This window comes from Ixodes scapularis, unplaced genomic scaffold (assembly GCF_016920785.2).
Source record: "Ixodes scapularis isolate PalLabHiFi unplaced genomic scaffold, ASM1692078v2 PGA_scaffold2__306_contigs__length_199485367, whole genome shotgun sequence".
Classification (NCBI taxonomy): Eukaryota; Metazoa; Arthropoda; class Arachnida; order Ixodida; family Ixodidae; genus Ixodes; species Ixodes scapularis.
This window is the reverse complement of record NW_024609857.1, coordinates 198,786,690-198,812,289: the sequence shown is the minus strand read 5'-3', so window position 1 is coordinate 198,812,289 and position 25,600 is coordinate 198,786,690. Positions and strand designations below refer to the sequence as shown.

The window sequence follows — 25,600 nt, the reverse complement described above, 5'->3', positions numbered from 1 at the left end:
TTCTTGCGGTAGGTCTTACGTAGGCCAAACTGGGCGTTGTGTGAATGATCGCGCAAGAGAGCATGCTGCTTCCTTAAAACAGTCACCTTCTGGGCACCTGGCTGTGCACTGCAACCGATGTGAGTGCACACCAGTTTTCAATGACGTGGCAATCCTGGGGCGATACAGAAAAAAGATTACAAGGGAAATTCATGAGGCGTATGCAATAAGGAAGGGTGCAGATAAGTGCATAAGCGAGCCTTCAGTGACTCTGTCAGAAAAAGAGTGTCTATTCTTGGATAAAGAGTGGGAAAGTGACGTTAGTGTTTCTTTTTTTTTTTTAAGTGTATATAAGACTATGTTTTTCCATAAATAAATCTTCAGTTGCGAGTGCGCCTTGTGTTGTCGTCTTCTTACCTTGTCCTGGTCTTTCGGCGCTTGTCTTTTTCCATTATGAACCAACTGGCCCAACTCACCATTTTGTTGCGATTCTGTCCCGACTTCTTACGACGCTTGGTTGTCTCAGCGGCGACACATCTGTAGGTAGTATGCTGCGATTTAGATCTTCAATTGCTTCTTCAGCTGGCACAAATATGTCAGGGCACTGCTTTGAGCATCGCATCGAGATCTCCTTAGTGATGTGCATGAAGCAATGGTAGCACAGGTAGTCCGTCGCACTCACTTTGGTGGAACAGTCAGGCGGAAGAATTTGCTTCAACGAGTTTAGGTCCAACTCGCCAACACTTCGAAAATTCCGCTGCTTTGGTATAGTCTTTTTGTGTTTGCAAAAGTAATCTACACAAAACACTCGTTCGGAGCTCCAGGACGTCTTCATAATGTATACATAAATAATAGAAATTAAACCCCAACTGATGGCATATAATTGCCAAGTGAAAGAACTACTGGGTGCACAAGTGACAAGTCCGAGGCTGAGGAGCTCACTCACTGCAAACGTACATTTGAAAAGAGAGGTCACAACTGAGGCTGTCGGCAAAGCTTGATCCACGTCAAAGGAAGAAAGAGTGAAAGTCTCCAGACAAAAAATTGTGGTCAGCGGCCTTCGAAAAAGACTTTCCGGAATCGCACTGTCGTCCCTCCACGCGCTGATATGAAAGCACCCGAGCTTCTACCACGTGGTTCATGACACAGCCTGAGCCATGTCGGCGACCGATTCGCGAGGGGTTGGCGGTGGGGTTACGTTGATGGTCACTCGGATTAGCCCTTGCTGTACTGAGCTACCGCCTGCAGTGCCTTATCGCCGGCTGGTGTCAACAACGAGAACACACACACCCTGTCTACACCAAAACTACAAGCGTTCACCGCACACGCGTCGCCGCCGCTTTTAAGCTTTTGTGAAATTGCTTTCTTTTGCCGCGGAGAACCGCCTTATCTTAACTACGCGCCTGAAATCCTTCCAGGCGGGCGTACACAATATCAAGCGTTTCGAGAAATGCCCGTGGAGTAGAACTATGGGAAAATTCGGAGCCCGCGATGTCGATATCGTCGCCGTTGTGTTAGTACGCCGTCGCGTACTGCAGTCCCCCGTTGAGGGAGGGGGGGGGGGGGGGCGGTCTTACTACGATAACATGGCGACAGCGTTTACACTCTATGTATTTACGCGAGGCTCGAGTAATTGGGGATAATGCTCCCGGTTGGTGTGCCCCTTTGTGCCTGATATTATCGCCCGTGACGCCAGCGAGTGAGATGGCGACAGGCATGACTGCTCAGTAAACAGGCGTCGGCGGCCATGTTTTGCTGGTTGAAGCGAACCCCCTTGTCCTTGACAGCGAGCGGGGAAATGCGAAAAAAAGATTGTGTCGGCCGTTTTGCTAGAACTAGCGACGAGTGTCGTCTGCGGTTTCCGGCAACTATTTTGCCATAATCGTGAGCTTAGCGAGGAAATGATTTTTGCTAGCCACAGAACACTACCACGCAGAAAGGGAATGCTTGAACATGTTTTTGTTCTGGATATATATCAGGGATATATATGAGAGAGAGAGAGAGATGAAGGTAGAGCGGAAGAGGGAATAGCATATAGTGTCGCAGGAGAATAAAGTAAACAAAGTTCCTAGTGGCCGATGGCTGCATGATCTTTTCTCGGATCACTAGTCCGTAATATGATACCTCTTTGTACACAGTAGTTTCTCCTTAATTTAAGTGTGTGAACGATTTCTTTAGTTATCATTGGCCTCATCTGAATAAAAATATATAAAAGATGTGTGTTGGTTTCATGAAACTAAAACTCAGAGTCAGTTCTTGTATAAAACACTGCTAAGTGTAGGCTTTGAAAAAGGACCCTACTTTGGGGAGTTGTATCTTCTTTCTCAATAAAATGATGCAACATGTTTTTAATGGAAATGAATGCCGAAATAGAGTATAACAGGTTACCTAAATTTTAAAAAAATCGAGGGTGGTGTTTTTTTTTTATTCGCATCGGAATTTTTCTTTGTTTGATTTTTTTTCCATGTTTGACTAAATATATCCTAACTATTGTATCACACAGATACCTTAGTTATTTTTTAAATATTAGCTATATATTAGTAGAATAATATCTGCAAATTATATCATAATGATTAAATTATTTCATGAGATACAGACCTCCAAAGTTTGCCATTTGTCGTTCGAGCAGGCATGTTTGTCAATTTTTAGAAAAATAAATAAATTTTAAATAAATATGATTACTTTATATTACAAGCAAGCTATACCCATAGTTTGCGCCTAAAGCGTATTAGAGTTCTCCTAATGTTATCGCTTTAGTTATTCACTCTCAAACGGGCCCCCTCCATCAGTGCGCGTTAATGCAACTGTCCACCACCTCATGCCTTACGATTTTTCCTGTCCCCAAGTATTTTTTCTAGTCAAAACTAAGTTTGGATTCGTTCATACCAGACACTAGACAATAACATATAAAAACATCAGTTGATTTGAAAATGTCGACTAGCCATCCTTTGGTCGATCTTATCTGAAATCACCCATGTCCTAATTAATTGGTCAATTTTGCTGTTATCTAAAATTATTCTCCACCCGTCACGTCAATCCGCCGAGCTATGCACACGAGAGCAGTGCAGAACCTGCAACAGGTACCCAATCTATGCAACAAAGAATAAGTTACACACCGTTGCCCGTGCGAAGATTGAAAAATCCTTGTCACCACAATTCGCGGCTTTAAAATTTATCTCACCTGTTTTGCTACGCCAGGGCTCGTTGCTTTCACGTAATTGTTCCAAGGCACTCCCAAGTATACACCGAGCTCAATGGACCGCAGAATAGTTTCAAACACACGCGCAATCATGTCCCAGTGGCAGTGCCAGATCCCCAAGAATTTCGCCCAGTTAACAGCAAAGGCTGTTTGGGCGCTGTATGATCTTGTGAGGTGAACAGCCGCTGAGAAGCTTTTTCTATCGCTAAGAAAAATCGCAACATCATCTGCGTACGCTAATATTTTAACATCACATGCATTTAAAAAAAACCACGTATGTTCTCACTCTTTATGACACTTAAGCAGTAGGGCTCAAGAAATATAGCGATCAACACCGGGGAAAGTGGGCACCCTTGCCGAACAGAAGATAACACAGAAATGCGCTTAGTTACTTGTTTGTTAATTATATAAGACTGGTCATGCAGTTACTATAGGCCATCTTTACTCCATCAAAATAATTTTACCCACGCCAACAGGGTTCAGAATGCAAAAAAGAACATCATGGGACACTCGATCAATAGCTTTTTCAAGGTCGACTTGCAACAGAGCAACATTTCGGAAATCAGCATCACATTATTCCAACACATTATGCGCAACATGAATGTTACTCATAATCGTACGTCCCTTGACACCGCACGTTTAATGTTCTCCCATTACATTTCCAATCACCGATTTCCTTCTTCTCGCAAGGATTTTCATTAGAATATTATAGTCCATATCAGGCTAGTGTAATCGGCCGGTAATTCTCCACATTATGGAGTTTAATAGTGTCTTCATTTTTGGGTTAAGGACTGTGCAGGTAAACAAAAACGAAGGCGGAAAACTTCTTTTACATAACATTCGCGATGCAATTATAGTAAAATGCAAGCTAAATCTTTTTTAGACTTTTTTACGAAAGGCAGCACCCAAACCATCAGAGCCGGGTGATTTTGCGCTTTGCAAATCATCAATGGATCTTTCTACTTCGGACATGCCCTATCGGCTGTTCTAACCATCCTTTTATTTTACTACTTATCTTTTGCAGAAGGGGCAAAATATTTTCTCAGAAGCCTTCTTCTTTTGGGGCTTTGTGACTCAGTAACCTTTCGTAGAATTTAAGAAAAACACGCTCAATTATGCTAGAGTCACGCGTCGAAACACCCTGATAAATAATTTCAAGTATTTCGCCGGCGCGTGCGCATTTCTTTTCTGTGGATAACGCTCGTTTTATTGGTGTTTAACCCGCGGGAAACTTTTCTGCCCGGGCACGTATTATCGCACCTCTGAAGAGCTCAGTATCTATGAGCTTTAGCTTGCTTTTTATTTCATTAATGCCGTCTATAAATAACCCTGGGGATTTACACTCTCTAGAAAAAGCTCCTTTAAAGTTGAGCGCAGCTGCTTTTCCTCTTTTTTTTTTTTTTTTTCTCTCGTACTTAAGAGTGGTTGATCTTTTCATGGCGTTCATTTTAAATGCTCGTTTAAATTCTTCGCATTCTCCGGTCATCTCACTCCCGCAGATGCTCCCTAAATGTTCAGTCAGTGTATTTATCTTGTCGTTAAACACGTCATCAAGGAGCTTGTAATTCTTTTTCGAGTTGTGCCAATTAAACATGTGTCACTCTTTCCTTTTTCACCCCAACCCGGAAGTGACAAGGCAGTGGTCGCTAAAGCACACCTGCTCTACACGATGGTGTTCACACAGCGGAACAAGCTCAACTGACACGTACTCTCAGTCTAGCCGTGCGTGGCTGCTTCCTTGGAAATGGGTAAACTGCACGCCCTTCGTGCCCTTTCCGCAATGTGCCACGTCCTCCAAGCAACGCTCATTTACCGGTTCATTCCAGACGTCGCCACTGCTATCCCTCCGGCGACCATGAGGGGTCCTGTCTTCTGGAGCCAATCTAGTGTTAAAATCCCCCACCACAACAAGCAATCGTTCGCACTTTAAATATTCCGCTGTACTTTAAAAAAATTGGCATCGTTCTGTCTCTGCGGTTGGTGCGTTGTTACACATTATACGAAACTTCTGAACTAAAAATCAAACATCCCAATACACGACTCTCCCATGTGAAGAACATTCTCAACAATAATACCCAAAGAAATTTTCAAAAAGATGCATACACCTCCCGACCTCCCTACCGCATGGCTTACGCATCCATCAGATGGCGACTCAAATTGGCGCACCATCTGCACGGTCTGCTCCTCGCTCTCAATCTTGATTGCCTGGGCCGCTATCACTTTGAGGTCGTTTTTCAAAAACAACCGTCTGAGCTGGCACTGCCTTCGGCTTGCAGATAGTCCTATTACGTTCAGTGTAGCTATACGCAGTGAAACTTCGAACTGTTCATGGCCTGAAAATTAAAAAAAAAAAAAAAAAATTAGGAGCTTATTACCTTGCGTCAGCTATCGGACACTCGCCAATCAGGGAGGTAGCGATGAAACGAGCTTACTGTGACAGCCGGTCTTCACGAGTCCTGGAAGGCGACCGGTTGCGTGTCGTATAGCGCCCTTTTTTCCCGGCAAGCGTATACTGATATTCCAGGCGTCGCAGTGCCTCGCTTGCGGCAGCACTGCTTGCACCCAGGTACTCTAGTCGCCGCTTGGAAGTCTCGCATCCAGGGACATTTCCTTACTGGGGCTGTTCTCCGGCACCACTTCCTTTTCCTTGCATGTAGCCATCTTCTCCGCTGCTGCCTTTACTGTAGCTGCATCCGAACCAGCTGAGCGTTCGAAATCCCCCGTGGTGTCCTGGAGCTTCGCGGTCCGCGTCTCGTCGGGCGCTGTGACCACAAAAGGCTCTTTTTTCCGTCAGGTTTCCCTTTGCATTTTTTTCTAGCGGTTACTGTTGCCTTTGAAGTCGCCGACACTGCAGGCGCTTGCGTTGAGGGCGCCGCCGCCTGTTCCGCCTCTTGTTCGTCCATCACAAGCTCGTTCGTATCTTCCTCGGCCTGGCGTCCTCCTGCGACGCGAGCGTATGATCGAACGCAGTCTTGGCGTTCGTGACCATATCCACGGCACTCACTACAGCGAGGCGCCCTCCAATCACGGCGAATATCTCCAGGCCGTTTGCACCGAAGGCACAGTGGTGCACGTCCTGGACCAACCATAAGTACAGGGCCTCCGATGAACCGAAGCTGCATGAGACAGGCTTTCCAGCGTCATGCCTTTCATCAGTGACAGCCGTGCCGCCCGAGGTCGACGACTCGACGCCGTCAAACCCGTCGATGTGCAATTTTTCTCGGGTATCTCTCTCACCACGCTGGACTCCTCCAGTGCCCTTTTCAGGGCGTCGTTGGGCACGTCGAAGGGCACCCAGTGAAGATAGAGTCGGACCTCTCGTCAATCAGGGTCCATCGGCAAACACCAACCTCCTTTCACCTTGAACTTCCCAGGCATCATCAGTTTCTTCTTGGCAGCAGTTGACTTGAGGCGGAGAATCCAAACGTCCCCCATCTGGAACACTCCCATACCGGTTACGGCGCTCAGGGCGCCAAGTTGCCGCAAAGGTTCCCTGAAATCTTCAATGCGGTGCGGCCGCACTCCGATATCAGCGTGCAGAAATGCCGTGCGTTCCGAAGTCATTCGCCGGTAGCGTCGGCGGAATAAACCGATAATCAGCGGGAACATCCAAAACCCTATCACCGCGGCCAAGCATGGACGCTTGCTCAGCTCCAACAGAGCCCCCGATTCCGCGTGCGCTTTCGTAGACCTTCGAAATTGGAATACGGCCACCGAGGCTCTTTGGAGCGTCTAGTTGAAAGTTGAAATTGTAGTAAATTTTGTGTGAAGCCTGCCTACTACTTGTAGCCCCGTTAATTTGTGCATTTGATGCTGTGCGTGTGTTCCGATTCTTATTATTATCTTCTTGTGTGCCAATATGAAGACCCGCGTGGTTATTTCTGAACATTTAAAATGAACAAAATAAATAATTAAATAAATATATAGAGATGCATTGGATGGTCTTTATTTTTAATTACACAAAAATAGCTCGAAGTATACACATTTTATGTCTAATATAAATCACATTTGGACATCGGCTGGCACGAGCTCGAAACTTCGCATAATTGTCTCGGGAGGCTATGGTTATACACGGTTTTACGTGCGCTTGTTTTGGGCCCTCACTTTAGAACTCTGTGCGTTGTGAGTCATGCGCGCTCTAACATTTTAATAGTGTGCCGCATATAATAGGGATACTCACAACTTCACAATTTGTACATACACTTTTGCTAGTGTTGAGAACATCGCATTGAACCAGAAAACTGAACTGTTTAACATGGTTTGCACGGGACGTCACCGCGGTGTATGCTGGAGGTCATTGCGATTTTTCTTGCTGAAAAGATCAAATCCAGTGGTGCAAAATGCACGCTGCAAAAGTTGCGCGCTCAGTGCAAGCAGAGAATTTGAGAGATACAAATTGGTCTTGCTTGGTGCAGCGTCGTGAGGAACAGCGCGAGCGTCTGGCAACACAAAAACGCTTTTTCTGGCAGCAGTGTTTTTGCAAACAAAGTAGTTTCCGGGACCATGCTTTCTGGTCTGTGCCGAAGATGCGGAGCAGAGGAAGCTTTAAAACAAAATATGTTTTTACAATCCCTCCCCCCTCTTCCAAACAAAATACTTATTGGTCCCAAGGGATCCCCTCTTCCATTTGGCGGTGTTAATTCGACAATTATATTTGTGTCATCGGTAAACAGTACTCGTATATATTTTTTTATTTATTTTGAATTTAAAAGTTGCGCAGTTTAAACAAAATACGGATGTAATCAAATATTGAAGAAGACCTTGAGAACGACACTCCTACGAAAATTAGAGCGGCTGCATCCGTTCCGTTCTTTTCGGATATTCCTCCCGTACACACTTGAAGCGTTATTTATTGTCGGATCTATAAGTCAGATTTAGTCATTTCAATGCTTGTCTTCTCGGGAAAACTTTTTAAAGCAGTTCAACAACACCGAAGATATGTTTTGAGTTCCTCAACGATGTGTACATGTAAAGCGGGTCGTGCAACAAAGTTTGTACTTTCACTAAATATCGCTAAGAGCTGATCCCTGACGTTAATTACTTGAAGAAAAAAAAAAAACACCCATTATTTCTTCTCTCAGCTCGGTAAGAGACGCAGCAAAATAAGAGGAAAATCACAGCTTTTCCTTTGTCAGCCCTCGAATAGAACAAGCGACGACATGATCTGACGCTAATTGTATACCCTGATGGTATTTGACGTCATGGTGTCTACGACGCAAATAAATCTCGTGACGTTTTCAATTTAGGTCGACCTGAAGCAGTGAGTCACGTAACTACGTCACGGAGCCACATGACGTCACGTCACTTGACAGTATGTCTTTACACCATGACGTCACGTGACAGCTTTACACACGATTAATCATTGTGCCAATACAGGAGCGCCACAAAAGCCCATAATTTCATATTTATTGTGCTTTGGTATATGGCAATTTGATCACTTCATTGAAATATAGCTCCCAATTTTTATTTCTCAAACATTCATTTTGTAATAAATAAAAAAAAATTGCCGTTAACCGTTTTGAAACGGTTACCGTTACATTTTTTTTCCGATTCAGTTCCGGTTCAGTTCCAAGATGGCGGCGAAGATTTCGGTTCGGTTCATTTCCGCTTCGGCTAAAAATAACGGTTCGGTTTCGGTTTTCGGTTACGTTCGGTTCCGGTTCCACATCCTGGACCAGGATGTCGCCACTATAATCGGAACATCCGTTCAAAAACTGACCTCGTACAGCACTAAACTGCATTACACTGCCGGTACCGAGAAGTTGGTAAAACTATGATAACACCGTTCATTTCTCAGGAAGAATATGCAGTACATGCAGGGTGATCACTGCACGTATTTTTTTTTATATAGTAAACTGTGGCATTTTATATCACCCCTTAGTCAATCTCTCAGTAACCGCTTCGAGCAAAAACGTCTGACGAAACCTAGAATTAAAGAAACGATGAGACGGTTCTTTTTTTTTTTTTTTTTTTTGCTTTGTTTGTATATTTTTTAGGGTGGGTTCTTGACGTCAGTGGGAGTGAAACGCCGGTTCGTTTTTCACCACACGCACTTTGTCACAGAAAAATTAAACAAAAAACGAGCAGCGTTCACCCCCTTAACTCGCAGCCAGAACAAGCGGCCACGTGATCTGGTGCCGATTATGTGCCGCCAATGTTGATCATAGCCACGGGCTGGGCTTGGCGAGGGACAGGACACGAGTTGAGTTCCAGACATTGCTATGGCTCGGCTGTTGTCGTCATTGCAGCGATTGGACACGGGCCACTACCCGAATGCTTCTCGAGCTATCGATTATCACGAACCCAAATGGGGTGTCCACGCAATGCTCAGGTGCAATTTATGAGCCGCACTCAAATATCGTCACTAGAGGATACTGCGATCTCCCAATTACGTCATCAAGTTTTGCGAAGGTGAGATTGAAGAAAAACGCTCGGTTTTGTCCTCGAAATTAGAGCGCAACAAAGGAGTTTCTAGGCCAGTGGCGTTGCGTGCGAGTATCCTTGTCTTCCACTAGTGCGAGTAAGCTCGTGTAAAGTAGCATTCCAATTTAACATCGTTGTACCGCACCTTTAAATTGCTTTTTCTGCGACCTTTGAGATTTTTCCAGGAACAAGCGAGACTCTCTCCTAAATTATTCTTCCACGTGAACTCGACACCGGGAGCGGAGCTACTGCCGCGGAACAGGACTTTGCGCGGTTCTCAAAACAACGCACTCGACTCTTTCCTGAGTTGCCTCAGCAGCCCGGCGCTGGGATCATGAAACATGCAGAAGGACCGCATCTCCGGTGAATATATGGCTGCACCACAACGCATCGCTATTTCATGACCCGGCGCACTCCCTCAAAGTTTTCCCTGAATGAAAAATTGCTAGCTGAGCTTACCCGCAAAAAGGCCGTCGGCCCTCGTTTAGTTGAAGAACAATAAAGAAGGACCTCCGCCGTGCTTATACTTTTTTCCGCTTCTTGCTCGCAGGTACAGCGGCAGCGATCGCCGCCATTCTTAAATACTTGATGGCCAAAAGGAGCCGCGGGGAGTAAGGCAATTTCCGCAGATGAATGTCTATCGCCGATGCTGGGGAAGCAAGGAGCAGCAGTCCCAATTACTTTTTCAAAGCGCCGACCATTGATTTCCTCTCCCGCGCTTCGCCACACCATTTCTTCTGTACTTAAGGGGGAAATGGACTGGAGCTGGAGAGGAAAGGGTGGGACATAAAACTGCGAACTGATACGCTATCGAAGCACAATGCGAAGGGCGGGTGCAAAAGTCGGGAAAGTCGGGAAATCGCGGGGCTATAAAGATGTAATGGCCGCGACTTCGACCGCAGGTGCAACGTGCGAAGCGGGACCTTCCAAGCCGAAAAAAGTCTACTAAAATACGAAATACCGGGCGATAGAAAACGAAGAACGCAGAAATGTTCAGAGTCCCGCTTTCATCTCTGGGGTACTTGTGCCGGAGCTATTAAATGCACCGCCGAGGTCCTCCTGTTATAAGGAGACTTGGATGGCTTCTGTCATTTTCATGTTTTTGATAAGAACTTACTTCGTTCAATTGAAGTCCACTAACACGTAAACAGGCAAGACCGAACACATATGCAGGGACATAGAAGCCGCTGCAAAGGACTTGCCAGAACTAACAAGACCTATACAACGGAGAGTCCCATATAGCTCTCGTAATTACCGTCACTGCAATCTCAGCTTAGTGTTTAAAATAAAGCCGCGATCGGCGGCTCCGAGGCAAAGCGCCTGCCAGCGAATACCCAGGTGGTGGCTTTGAATTCCGGCCCAAGTGCCCGCAATCTGACGGAGGATTACTGCGAAAGCGCAGATGATATTCTTATCATCCGAGTTCTCGCATCGCCAGCCTTGTGCCCGCTGCACAAATGATAACGTTAACGCTCCCACGCGCTTCACAGGTGCTTTAAGCCTTCCGAAAATTAACTCATTTCGGGCCTTTTGATGACGCTCAGAAAGTTTTAATTGGAGCCATACATTTATTTTCACTACTTACAAGTTAATTACTAAAGTTTATTTAGTAATTTACCTAATTGGTATTTTTTTTTGTATTGTTTTTTTGCAATCACTGACATCTGCCGTGGATGGCAGTATGTTCCCCAAAAGGGTTTGCTTTCCTCTCAACCACCCTATTAGTAGAAGATTTTGAAAGCCTTTACTGAAACACCCATTATATGACCATAGCAGCAGACAATTCGAGGTTGTTTCATTGACGGCCGTGAAAGGTCAGACCGCTTCGACAGTCCCTGAGCTCTACTGACCAAAGAGCTTTATGATGTATTCACACGACGGAGATTTCTTACACAGACAGGAGCAAGCGTCCCAGCGCATCGAGATCACGTGCGCCACATCACGGCTGCTTGCTATAGGGAGTATTCACTGGCGGCCATATCCGTGTGCGCTGCTGCTGAGCGCGTGCTGATGGCGAGCTTCCGCAGTCCCTTTGGAGCGTGCATTTAGCACCATCAAGGTTGCCGGTCTTAACAGGCTATTAATGTGAGCTCGTTCTGAGCATGCGCTCTAAACATCGCCCTCAAATATGGCGTCCAGGGAATGCCTCCTATAATCCGTTCATTGTTAAGGCCTGTTCACACATACAGAGGAGCGCGAAGTTAGCGCTACGTGAGCGCGCTCATGTGGCGCTTCCTAGCGCTTGACTTCGTTCTAATGTAGCGCGTGATTAGCGCTTTAGTAGCACCTTGTTAGCGCTCCAGAAGCGCCTAATTGTTAGCGCTCCAGTGGCGCCTTATTATAGTCGGATGCAACCTAAGAACAATCTTTTAGCTCCACCCACAAGCGCATTGCGCCCATGTGAAGTGCCTCCGCCGTCGAGAAAGTAGTTCGCTAGCAACGTTGCTTTTTCTTCCTCCAGGAAACGTGTCTTAAACTACTACAATATTTATTTAATTCATTCAGGACATTTAAATAAGTTAGAATACGTTTTTGTCAACGAAATAGCTGTTTAGTAAAGAAAGAAAGTCATGTCCAATGTACCGTCTTCCCAATTCATTTTCTGTCCAAGATACTGTCTGACATACCGCCTAACATACCTCTCAGCAGTGCTAAGCCTCGCGCCCGCTTCGAAATTTTTGTTGGCGATAGCGTCGCTGGATTCTCACGTTTTTGCGCAAAAACTTCTGCAAACGCAAGCCGATACCATTAAGATTTCGTGGCGTAACCTCGGGCACGTAAAACACGGTGCAAAAAAGCAGAATAATTGTCACGAGAAACTAGCGTCGCGTTGCTAAAACCAGCAGCCATGTTGAACTTCTTTTTTTTTTTTTTCAAAAGGATTGCGATTGGTACACGGAATCGCGACGTCATGAAAACGATTGGCTGGCGTTTCTCGGCGTAGGATTACATTTTCCTCTGAGAGGCATTTCCGGTTTTTTCTTAGCTTGCAACCAACTATAGCGCTTCAGTAGCGCCTTGATAGGGAGTTTTAGAATAGCGCACGCTAAAGCTTTGCGCACGCAAAGAATAGCGTCGTCGACACTGCGCATGCTCCGAACGCAAACCAGGTTTTGCGCTTTGCGTGCGCAATTTTAGCGCGCGCTATTTCTCGGAAATAGCGTGCGTACGCAAAGAGTCTTTGCGCTTCTCCAAGGAGGATTCGTGATGACAAGTTGGCTAAAGCCAAGACGAGCAGGGTTAAAAAAATGGCGGCTTGCAGGATTATGCTGGCGGCTGCTTTGGCGGCGTCGTGAGTGCAGGGTCGGCGGCATCCTCGCGACTGCGGTTTTCAATACGGGATGACATTGTACTCGGTTTGGCAACGATCACCGGCAACTTGATGCTTGCGACGCGCGAACATTTCTCGGCGAAGGTACGATGTGCGAAGCAACGTTGGTGCGAAGGTCAGTACACGAGACCTCTCTTGCCGAGGCGACGCAAGCGGACACGATCGGTCAACCGCTCGCGTCGCATTCTCATGTTTAAACAAATCTAAAATGCTACTCTGGACCAGGAAACTTTTTTTTTCTGAAGTAACAGCATTTCGTGTGTGAAATAAAAATTGTTACTGTATCTTGGTGGCGTCGCAAGCGCGAGATGCTTGGGCTTTTGCGTCGCGACGGAGAAACGCTATTCTAAAACTCTCTTGCGTCGCGTGCACAAGCGCTAAATTTAGCGCTAGCGTGCGCTAAAATTGCGTACGTTATTCTAAAACTCCCTGATAGCGCTTCAGCAGCGCCTTGTTAGCGCTTCTTGTACCGCGGTGCTGCGGATTAGCGCGTGCACTGCAGTTCCGGTTCCTGTGGTTGGGTGTGCATCAGCAGCACACTGACGGACATGAGGAACGCTGAAATATAAATGCGACAAAGGCTCTTGCATACGCAATTGGTGCATATGTGGGAGGACGGCTTAACGCCAAGAGCCTTCTGGGTGCGCGGAATCTTTCGCCACCGAGATACCGACGGGTACCCGGCGAACCTTGTTCCCGGGCTGAGGCACCGAGACACAGAGCTCTTTCGAAGGGGATTATTTCTTAACTGTGTGTCTTTGAAACCAGGGTCCCGCATACCGAATAGAAAGCGATGAGGCCGTACCCAATCATTTAGTCGCTCAGAGTCCATGACTCTGGGTCGTCTGCCCGACCGTTTGCTTGGAGAACGGCTCTTACTTCCTCTGCTTTCAATGCCAAATAAAAACAACAACGAAATCGCCGTGCACGCGCCCTTCCGCAGCAGCAGGCACGGCACGAGGAGTGTGAGATCGCTTACACTGCGCTGCTGAAGTGCTAACCCAGCGCCTACTGAAGCGCTTCTGAAACTGAGCGCCTACTGGAGCGCTTCTGGAGCGCTGACCGAGCGCTACGTCACGCGCAAGTAAGTGCCACACGAGCGCTGCTTGCAGCGCTCATGAAGCGCTAACTGAGCGCTCCGCTGTATGGGTGAACCGTCCTTTAAGCTAAACTACAGCCAATGCTGCAAGCACCAGCTAGCCGGCTCTCCTGGCTTTGAGACGGACTTTTTTAGGACGAGCGCTCATTTTCCCGAAGAACATTTCAAAGCTGCGACCTCATACTCTTTTGATTGCAGCATGGGCTGCAGTCTCAGCTTAAAGGGATGCTGAACCAAGCATTCCAGTGTCCATAATAAGTGGCGCACGTTTTTTCCACGAGCCAGTAGCCGCCGGTGTGCGCGAGCGTGCACGCAACGAAATTGACGTCATAGTCCCCTGCAGATTTGTGCCTATCTCAAATACTCTACTCAAGATATTGTATTTAAAATACCCTTTGAAGTATCTCGGTATCTTGCAAATACTTTTGATCAAGAGTATTTAATACTCTATCTTAATTACATTTCTGAGTATCTTGTACTCATTATCTCAAATACATTTTTGACATTCCGCCATTTTCCGAGTTTTCTGTATGAAGTGGCGTGGGCGTGGTACGAGCAAACGTGAACATCCTTCCCAGTAACGAAATCATGTTGCTAGCTCCGATTAGCTAAGGTGACTTCGATTGAGCTTGTGAAAACATGGCTTTTTTGCCGATAGTGACTCATATTTCAGCCCAGTGTCCGCACAACCAAGGTTTAGCCCTCGCCTTCCCAACGGCGCCTTTTCTTTCCTAGAGTTTCCCCCCAAAAATCCTCAAACAAAAGGGATGGTTTTACGCAAGTAAGGATAGCCACACTGAGGCGCAACGCAGACCGGAAAGCGACCTACGACAACAATGCAGACTTGAGCGTCAACATAATAACAAATAAAAAAATAATATAAAGTGGACACGCACAAAAAAAAATGTTTTGCTTTTTGTATAATTGACTTTGCTACGGCAAAGCGTCGAGGTTTTCTTTCGTTTATTTCTTTTTGTCTTCAGTCCATCACTTATTTCTTCCGCGAACAGTGTCTGTAAGCGAGCATTGATAACCAGTGGCCCATGAACAGTTTTATATTAAAATTAACATTAACTGCCCACTCAGTGCACCAAACAGTAATGGCATAAACGTCCACCTGAAAAAGGCTGACATCATCACATATTCATAGTTTGTATATGTATGTATGTATTTATTGATATATAAATAACGCAATTGTTAGCTTAGGGACTCACACCAGATGTCGCACCATCGACGATATCGTTTAAGTACAACAGCGGCCCGAAAACGGATCCTTGCGAAACGCCCGATGTCACGTCGACACATCCGGACTGACAGCCATTGAGCTCGACGCAATTGGAAACGCATCTCGGCCTTCTATATAATTAGCGGCAAGAGTAGCCAGCCGGTGCGCGCCCCTGCCGCCGACCCTCCGTCAGCCCATCCGAGCCCTGGGTGACATCCGCGAAGCGATCAAGAGCGAACCTGCGGGTCGTTTCCTTCTGGGCGCCCGAACACGTCGCGCTGTTGGCACGAAGCCAGGCGCTGCCTCGGGCGGCCACGGGCAGCAACAAAGAACACTGCCGGGGCTCAGCGAGGGCTGCGGGTCCAGGCTCCCAGCTCCCGTTTGCCGCCGCTCCCGTTTGCCGCCGCCAACGCTTCGAACCGTCCGGGACGCGCTATCGGATTGCAACGCGGCCAACGGGGCCTCGATACTCGGTGCGGTCCATTTGCGGACTGTTCTTCATCGGCGGGAATTGCGTGGGCCGCATTGTGTCGATAGCCGCGGTCAGAGCCTAGCCAACGTGTTCGCTGAGCGTCGGTGTTGTGGATGAAAGCTGCCAGTGTCCACGCGAGGCTCTAATCAACCGACCCGGTTTCTTTGTGTGCGCCCAGCGGGACACGTCGTCGGCGATGGGCTCTGGATGCTACGACTGGGGAAACCGGGTGCACTTCGTGGTCAAGCATCTCTACGGTGAGTCTTTTTTTATTCGAAAGCACTTCCGTATATGCTGTAAACGACTTGCTTTTCGCGGGCTCAATATTTTGCGATTTAGGTCAAAGTTGAAGTTTTGGAATAATGCGCGGGTTCTAATTTTCGCGACGCGGTGGGATCTCAATATAGATTCCAATATGTTGACATTTTACCCGGATGGTTCGCGGGACCTATTTTTCGCGAATTGTAGGCAATTCACGAAAATTCATCTGCATATGTTTGGTTATATCCTCCTCGGAGACCACGTACGGCCCGTGTTGTATATTTAATAACGTGGCTCTCGATTCTCGCGAATTATGATGTTACTGTGCCTCTAAATCTTATAAACAAAGAATACTACATGTACACGGGACGAGACATAGTGGGAGGATTTCTGGAGCACAAACGAGCACGTACCACGTGACACTAAGCGTCGTACCGCGTTCCACGCGGCGGCGTGTGTTTCCAGAACACCTCCGATTGGATACATTTCGTTTCTTGTGCATTAATAAGACAGGTAGGAAACGCCAGAAAGTCAAGGTGGAGTGGTTTAGAGGTTAGCGCACCCGACCGGACATTGGGAGGCCCGGAGTTCAAATCCTGGCTCCGCCGTTATTTTGGCTTTCGGCGGGTTCCTGAAAAGCTTTGATTCTTATATATATATATATATATAAAGTCAGCGCAGCGCCATGCACAGCGCTGACTTTGCGCTAAGCGCGTGCTGACGGGGGCGATCACCAGATTCGTATCGCGCCCACAAAAAGGTTGCTCATGACAGACGAGACTATAAGTAGATGACGACATGTATATATATATATATATCCTTCGTAGTGAAGACAAAGTAAAGGCCGGTTTCCACATCAAGTAGAGCGCTGCGTTGTCCACATGTCGTCATCTACTCATCGTCTCGTATGTCATGAGCCACCTTTTTGTGGGCGCGATACGAATCTGGTGATCGCCCCCGTCAGCACGCGCTTAGCGCAAAGTCAGCGTTGTGCTTAGCGCTGCGATGTGTGTGTGAGCGTGAACTAAAAGGAAGTTAGAAATGTTCTTGAAACACAAAAGACCAAGTTAGAGGTTTTTCTAGTGTATTGTTATCCCGTCAATCTGAATATCACGTTCGTTTTTCACGATAACTTAACTAAACGCGAGAAAGCACGAAAACCCTCCGACCGGTCGTTACGTCACAAGCAGATCTTTCGACCTCCAAGCACGTGTCGCCCGCGTGGACAGCGCGTGCAATTACAAGCTTGCCAGGTATCCCCCCTCGCACTGACACCAGTCGTTAGGTCTTTTTTTTTAACCGTTTTGAATACAACCAAAGTACGCGTACATAGCTTTGATAGGCACTGAAGATTCTGAAAACTTTGTATATGACGTCACGCTCCAAGAAGGAGGGGCTTGAACAGTACTTTAAAACAAAACAAAAAATATTTTCTGCAGACTCCGTGCACCAAATTAAAACTAATCTCGATATTCGTGACCCCGGAGGCCAAATGAAGACGAGTTTTGTGTTTCTTTTTCAAATACAGAACCGCTTCAGTTTCCCTTTAAGGAAGCGAGGGTTGAAACCGGAGGCGACAGAGCAGGAAAGGAATCCATCGATTGTGGATTGTTTCTTTTTCGTCCGACGTATCCGGCTCAAAATACGTATTTTTTAGTATGACTGCGTTTCCGTTTACCGTTCGGCAGCATCAGCTATCCACAGGCACTATTCGATGAAAGAGTTTCCGACTTCTTTAGCGAGACCGGCCAGACTGACTTGCGAGATTCCTCCCCGAGTGTAAATGTGCGACTTACATGATCTCGGGACTTTCAAAAAGAAAGACACATCTGGGATGCTTACCTCAAGCCCCGCTCCCAGTGCGACAAGCAAGCACTGCTTGCCGCATGTTTCTCCCTGCATCAGGATCCTGTCACCTTGGTCATACAAAAGCGCCCTGTAACAGACATGTCCGAAGCGTACATAAGTATGAAGAAAACATGTTTAGAACATGCGTAAGCGTAGATGCTTCTGTCATCAGCGAACATCGTTCCTTCGCTATGATGTTTGAGCAGTGCGATTAATTATATTGCAATAAGCGATAAGAGGAAGACGGAGCAGAGACTTCATAAAACGAATACCCTATTTACTCGATACTAAGCACCCCCTTTTTTCACACCCGCGATGTTTAAAGAGGGGGGGGGGGGGGGGGGGGTGCGCTTAGATTCGGAACATGCCCCGAAAATACGAAATTTGCCCGAGAAATATGAATTTATTATAATCAAAATGAAAGAATAAATGTTCTAAAGGAAATAAATAAAGTAAACACTGGAGAGTAGCTTTCTTGCCATCAGTTTGCACCACGGTCGACTATAGTCGCTACCGCGACCAGTCTTTTGAGGATGATGTAGAGCGCAGACTTCCGACCGTCGGCTTTGATGCACAGCATTACGGTCACCCTTTGCTTCTCACAGCCAGTCGTACGCACTTTTACTTCTCGGGCGCCTATTTTGTTGACGGTGCATGTTCTTGGCATGTCGATGTACACGGGGGTCTCATCGGCATTGCCGATCTGCCCGAGTCCGTAGCAAGATTCGCGACGCAGCTTCATCACATAACGTTGGAAGTTGACAAGCTTGTCCTCGAAGTCCGCCGGTAGCTCCTGGCAGATACTGGTGCGGCGTCTCAACAAGAGACCGTTCCTCTTCATCATCCGCTCCACCCAGTCTTGGCTTGTGCGGAACGCCGCACTCCGAACTGTTCAGCAACGCCCTGATTTCCGTTGTCTTCTGCGTAAGGAATAACCATTCTCTTGAACTTCATCGTGTATGAAGTTCTCTTCGCACTCATGATGGACGACTTCCACAAACCGACGAATAGGCTTAACAGGCTAAACAACCGACTGCAACAAGCGCAAGGAGACCAAACAAACAAAACATCTTCGATAGAGGGTGCGGCAACGAACCCTCTTTCGCAACCTGCACGGATCGGAAAGTGAAAAATGGTAAAGTCCTTGTGTCTGGGAAAAGTGGCGCATTCTCTTTCCTTCTCTTCTAAACACCATCCTTAACCCACCTCTAACTTCCGGTTTGCGACGGAGGCGCCCTCTGGAATTTCCCAAGTGTCTCGACGTCTCGGTCAGCTGAAGCGGTCGAGATGCCGATCGTGTGGACTTTTCTCGTCATATAAGTGTGACAATGACCTCATTGAGAGCCCGCATTCGTACCGGACCGTCCTGAAGCCGCTCTAGATCTGTTCGTCCAACCGTGGATCTCAAAAGTGCTTTGGATAATCGTCCCTACCGAGTTGCATTATCGGTCAGTGTTCTCGTGAGTGTCTTTCCACTCTTCGGCTCCACAGAAATTGCAAGTCGTTTTTAATCATCATATCAAACTGCCAAATTGTAATTATATTCTCGAAGATTTCAGGTGATTCACTACTCCTTTTTAATGTGTTCTTTGCGTTCTCTCAGGGGTGTTTGGTTTACAGGCTTTAAAAGCATTGGGAGGCATGAAGGGCAAAGTTTTGGTTGTATTTTTAACGGGGAAGCAGGGACGCGGTTGGAACCAGCAGCTAACCTAGCATTATTAGGCTTACTGCAGTACTATTCATGATAAAAATCGCTATACGTATCTTTGTGCGTGTGTTGTGTGCAAGCTGTAAAAATTGCGACGCCGGAGACACGCGTATGGAAGCGTCAGACGCTTCCATACGAGGTGCTCAGTGCAGCAACCCTTCAGAGTTTAATAAATAATATTTGCACTAATTGCCTCGCAGGGGCATTTACTAAAAATAAAAACTCCGTTTTTTTTTTTACTTTTTGTATTGTTTTATATTATATTATGTTGTGCGGGAAAGCAGACGCACGGGCTTTTTTTAGAGTGTGACAGCTTGTGCGCCGCATCGTGTTGAAACTTCAAGGAGCCTTCCTTCTCGTTTTTGTGTTTGTGTGGTTGTCCTGTTTTGACCGTGTCGACATATATTTTGGATTACATCTTTGAAGTCAGCTATTATTATGGTAAGTGCACTGCAACCTACTTGTTGGCAACGATTGGCCGTTCTTCTACGCGTATACTCTTCCAGATTATCTATATAATTATGCAGCGTCTATTCTCTCGGCAGCCGGAAAAATAATTTCCCCGAAAGTCTACATTTATAGTCTAGAATTACCTCGGTTCTTGTTTGCTTTGCAATCTTCTGAGTGTATAAAAGCTTGGAGTGCCTCCCAGATTTCACAGATCGCTTGCACGTTTGTACTTGTCTACAGAAGAGGTAATAAACTTCGAGGAGACTTGAAAACAATCATTTGTGTCTGTTTTCCTGTCCTATTGCAAGCACCTACGCGAGCACCTTGGTTCTACGTGTTTCCTCCATGTTATAAATAGGTTTATGAGTTTCGGGACGTCTTAAATAAGTTTAAGATAACCAACCTCCCAGCCGATACCCATTTAGGGCTAGCGCATAATTTGCCAATTCGAATGGCACCTTCAAATGTGTGGTCACGTGCCAGGTCAAAAGGGCACCCGTATCAAACGGGCACCTCTATCAAATGGGCATCCGTATCAAACGGGTACCCTTTCGAACGGGTACCGTGTCAAACGGGTACCCGTATCCCATAATCACGTTTGATCCAAGCGGGTCGACAAGTTTGCCACCCGTTTGATTGATACGGGTCGAACAGTTTGCCACCCATTTGAATTTCAAATGTTTTTTTTTTTTTTTTTCAGTAGGGTTGTCTGTATCTTTTTTGTTAATTTCTTCATACTGAAAGTACTAAAACAGTCAGCCCCATGGTTCCAATAACCACGATTCTCGCTGCTTTTAGACTCTCGGGCCAGCGTCCTAGGGCCGGGTGCAGACTTGGAAACCAGCTCTCGGTTTCAGCACATATTTGAGTGTTTGCGAATTTTACTGTTATACCATTTAATTTAGACCCGAAACTTCTCTAACATTTATACATAATAATTCTAAATTCTACTTCAAATCTAAGAAAATAGTCAACCAATTGCAGGTTGTTATTTCAGTGAAAGGGAAAGAGGAAAATACAAACAAATTTTAGAACCAAATTTGATCCAGAGAACATTGCAAGACATGCAAATGCAAGATTAATATCTTCATAAAAATGCACAGGCACAGATGAGGTCAGAGAGAACAAGGCAAATAAAGCAAACTTGAAATTAAAACTTAATTCTGAGGGAACATGGCAAAGCACATGCGAACATCACATTACAGCCACGATGAAAGTGAACAAGCACATATCAGAGAACAAAGCAAAGCAAATATGAAATTAAAATTTTACTGGAAGAGTACACGACAAAGCACATGCAGATATGAGGTTACAAGCGATGCTCATGAAAATGAGCAAGCACATATGAGGGTCACGGACAATGCAATTAAGGAAAATATGAACCTAAAACGTCATTAGAAGAAAACACGGAAAAGCACGAGCGAGCATCTCGTTACAGTCTCGAAAGTGAACAAGCACGTACCAGAGAATAAGGCAAAGCAAATATGAAATTAAAATTTCACTGGAAGAGTATATGACAAAGCACATGCAAACATGAGGCTACAATTTATCTTGATGAAAATGAGCAAGCACATTTGAGGGTAAAGGACAATGCAATTAAAGCAAATATGAAACTAAAACATCATCAGAAGAGAACACGGCAAAGCACATCTAAGCATGAGGTTGCAATGAAAATGGACAAGCACACATAAGGTTGAAGAAAACAAGACAAAGAAAACAAATATGAAATCATAACCTCATTCAAGGAAAGCATGGAAAACATGCAGTTATAATCTTACCGAGGCCTTAGGAGACAGTACAAGCAAAAGAGGTTGCAAGGACTTGGTAGTTCTTTAAGAAAAAATAACTAAACTTGTTACTAGTGTTAAACAATTTGCGTTTTTTGAGTGAGCTACTTTGTGATAGCTGAAATGAATTAAAAAAAGAAATACAAGAAAAGGGTTAGGTTAATTCAGTAGTTCTCGAACTCTAGTCCATCGACCTCCAGCGATCTGCAACATTACCTGGGTTCTACACCAATTTGGAGATTGGTCCACCATGGACAACTACACTAAAGAGTGTTTTTCATCTTTCCCTAAGATAGTTTAGGATGCCAAAATGACACCAACTTTGGTAAGCGCTGGGTTAACCTACACCGTTTCCATCTCATTTCATGTTGGTTGTGGCGGTGTGCATACCAACACTCCGGCTGCCACACTTAGCTGAATTTTTTTTTGTTTTTCCCTTCCATGCCTCGTTGTCTTTTCGAACGGGAATGCCCAGCCTTGTCCTTAGAAACAGTTTCAGTAGTTTTTCCAGGATTTCATGGCAATCTGAAAAGCAATTACTGAGTGACATTGAAGTCAAGATTTCCTCCTGGAGATCTTTTAGTGTGATGTCATTCATAATGAGGCTCGATTGGTTATTGCGGAAGTACGCCTCTGCATGCTCAACCACCTGCACCACCGGTGCAGAAGGGACCGTAAGGGTAGGATTTCAGTTGGGTCAGCCGATTTGCTTCGCCGTCCCCAGTTAAAGCTGCTATGCAAAGATTGCACGTCAGATTCTGTTTTACCTTGCGGTAAAATAGAATCTGAAAGGTACTGTAAGGATTCCTGCTCGGGCAGCCCAAGGTCCAGAAGCTCCTCTGGAGTGGCAATGCTGCCACCTCCAGCTTTTGGAGCATACTTTGATGGTATCCCTGCGAGCAGGAATCCTTGGTCGTCTGTGTAACTGCCGTCCTTGCTGGGACGCAGAAACCGCGCCATTGTGGCATGTTGAAGGGCACACCGAAATTCGGTGGGCCTGGGGACACTATTCTTAGAGCGGAGAGTTGAAAACAGGTTTTCAAGGGAATCCAGCGTCAAGCGACTTAAAAGTAGAAACTTAAAGTCCTTGTCGTTTAGGTAGAGCTCCTGAACCTGTAGAGCAGATGTAGAAAGGATAATGCCTGTCTGGATAGGGTTTCCACACTGGCTTCTCCGAGCTTTCAATAGAAATAATTTCAAACAGGTTTATAGTGCTCGTCAAAAACGCAACTGCCTCGTCGTGCTTAACTGAGTCAAATGTGCTCGCAGGAAGTTTTGTAGTTCAAGATGTCATGAGGCGAAACCATTTGAAAATAGTTTTAAAAAAAACATGCCGTTGTAAGAGCGACCCTCTCCAAAATCTGCCGTTCCACCAGGAGGCGCAAGGCAGCAGCAGTGTCGTTATTGAAGAGGGAGAATGCGAGACCCACCTTCATTTTCTCGAAGTGCCCAGGGTCCACTGAAGACTTTTAAGTGCGCAGCTATCTTGAGCTCTGAGGTGGAGTCAACCAGCTGTCTTGCGTATTCAATTTTCACCTCGTTTGTGGGCAACATGTTGTTTCTAACAACGTCGTCTGGGAGGTAGATAACCTGACCTTTCGTGAGGTGGTTGCGGAGGTTTTTCGAGAGGTGCGGTACATCCGCCATAAGAAAAAGCTGCCTGGAGGCGTCGCAGGGATGAGGGCAGGATACCCTGTGACGTCCATGCCTACTGACGGTAATAAAAAACTCCTTCCAGACGCCCAGGTTACTTCCTCCCATGTCCGTCACTATGACATTGACTCTCACGCCAATTGTTTCTACAGTTTGGAGACTGTCCACGATGAGCTCTTTGGCCTTTTTCGTGCTGTAGGAATTTCCTCTGAAATGAAACGCAATAGTCTGCTTCCAACGAGTAGAAAGGCCCCCAACATACAGACTAAGCTATGCGTGGGACGGCAGTGATGAGGAATGGTCCCGTCGGCTGGGCCAAGCGTTGACCTTGCAAGGACTGTGCCACTGGAGGCGTCATAGACGAGGCTGGGGGTCAGTTGCATCTCGTCGAGCATGAGTGTAGCATGCCGCTCCTTGGGGTTCAGCATGCTCATCTGTTAAAAAAAAAAGCTTTGTGATGCACGTGCTCACTTTAGTGAAGGCAGAGGGTTCCAAAGAGAAAACCTTCCTTAATTGGGAAACCTTGCTTTCGTTTGATTGATACATTACTCTTTGGGGCAAAAAGTGGCGTATGCAACGAAACCCTAGCAAGTGCAAATGAATGCGGGTTTCACGGCAAGACCCTGCAGCATATACATTGACCGACATTCAACTTGAATCCTTAAACTTGTACCGTTATCCTGGTGTTACTATATCATCGACTTTGACCGTGGAAACCTTAGAAAACTAATAATCGCCTATGCTAACATGTTAAGGCTCGTTCACACATTTGTAACCGAGTACGACCGAGAGAGAGAATACCGGTTTTGAGGCCCTTTACGACGTCGTAGCACCATCCAGTCCTAAGACGTCACAAGAGGCTTAAAAACTGGTCTCGTCCCTCTCGGTTGTACTCGGTCACAAGTGTGTGAACGAGCCTTAACCCAGGTAACACGAAAACATTATAATAATGTTATTTTTATGTTCGTCCCAAACGTTCGAGGAATGTTCTTAATGTCCGCCTGTATAAAGCTATTTGAACGTTTGGCAGAACATTCTTATAACGTTTTGATAAACGTTATTTGAACACTTGGAAAACAATTTTGCAACGTAAATACAATGTCTGGAAAACATTAGCATAACATTACTGTAAACATTGTAATAACATTTGTACAACATAAATAAATCCTTTACGCAGCGTTATTACAACAGAAATATAATGTTTACAAAACATTAAAATAATGTTCTGGTAAACGTTATAGTACCATTCGTAAAACATGTAATCACTACACTATAGCCGGTGACAGGTCAAGAACCAAGTAGAAGCTCCTCCCACCTTTTCCACTTGAGCAGAGCAAACGCTGGGGAGGAGCTCGCTTCCTCTCCAGCGTTCGCTCTACTAAAGAGGAAAGAGGTGGGATTTGCTTCTACTTGGTTCTTGACCTGTCACCGACTACAGCAAAATGTATGCAAAATGTTCGGAGGAGTGTTCTGAACCATGAAGACAAATATATACTGTAAAAGTCTGGTTCAGACAGTTGTGTTTGACTGCATTGCCAGGGCTGTTGCTGAGAGACGGTGAATTACCATGGCAACACCTGTCACGTACGGTAACTCAGTCGTCTTACCAAGGTGCAAGCCCTGCAACAAAGTCAAATTAGTGTTTGAAGTAGCCTTACTTCAGATGTGCCCGACACACAGTATATATTTGCCTTAATGGTTCAGAAGTGTTCCTCCAAACTTTGCAGACATTTCACCAGTGCAGTAACATTCTCTTCTGTTTCACAAGCATTAACACCCCTTGAAACAATATATGGTGGGCCAAAACAATTCTACACAGCAATGACACACTAGCTATTATTGAGTATTGTTTATTCAGAAGATGGGGGCTTTGCAATGAGCATAAAAATGTGAGGCACAATCATTATTAGACCTTTTCAAAACAACAGATTAACACATTTCAATATTCCACACCAGTGAAAAGACTAAATAAAACAGACATGTATGGTTTGTCTTCGCGACTCTTAACAGTCCCTCCAAACATCTTCCCTTAAAAACAATTGCATTTTTTTTCGTGAACACTAACCAAGCTATAGCTGCGCTTTTTGCTAATACAATCGTAGAAAAAAAATCAAGAAAAAAACAGCAAAGCTACAGTAGCGTGCAACCTCGAACTATGTGTGCGC

At 45.8% G+C, this 25,600-nt stretch overlaps 1 protein-coding gene across 3 annotated transcripts in view; it reads left to right on the top strand.

Annotated features, from left to right (window-relative positions):
• The window catches only part of LOC8041177 (sarcoplasmic calcium-binding protein 1), a 308,124-nt gene that overhangs the window by 186,778 nt on the left and 95,746 nt on the right, over window positions 1–25,600 (top strand). Inside the window, exons 1-2 of one of the 3 annotated variants that reach the window (XM_029993046.4) lie at window positions 15,658–15,729; window positions 15,907–15,985. In XM_029993046.4, coding sequence (XP_029848906.3) covers window positions 15,925–15,985 — 61 coding nt within the window. In that variant the 5' untranslated portion in view covers window positions 15,658–15,729; window positions 15,907–15,924. Of the gene's footprint in view, window positions 1–15,536; window positions 15,986–25,600 lie in introns of those variants that run through there. The other 2 variants (XM_040500478.2, XM_029993048.4) reach the window with 2 other exon arrangements.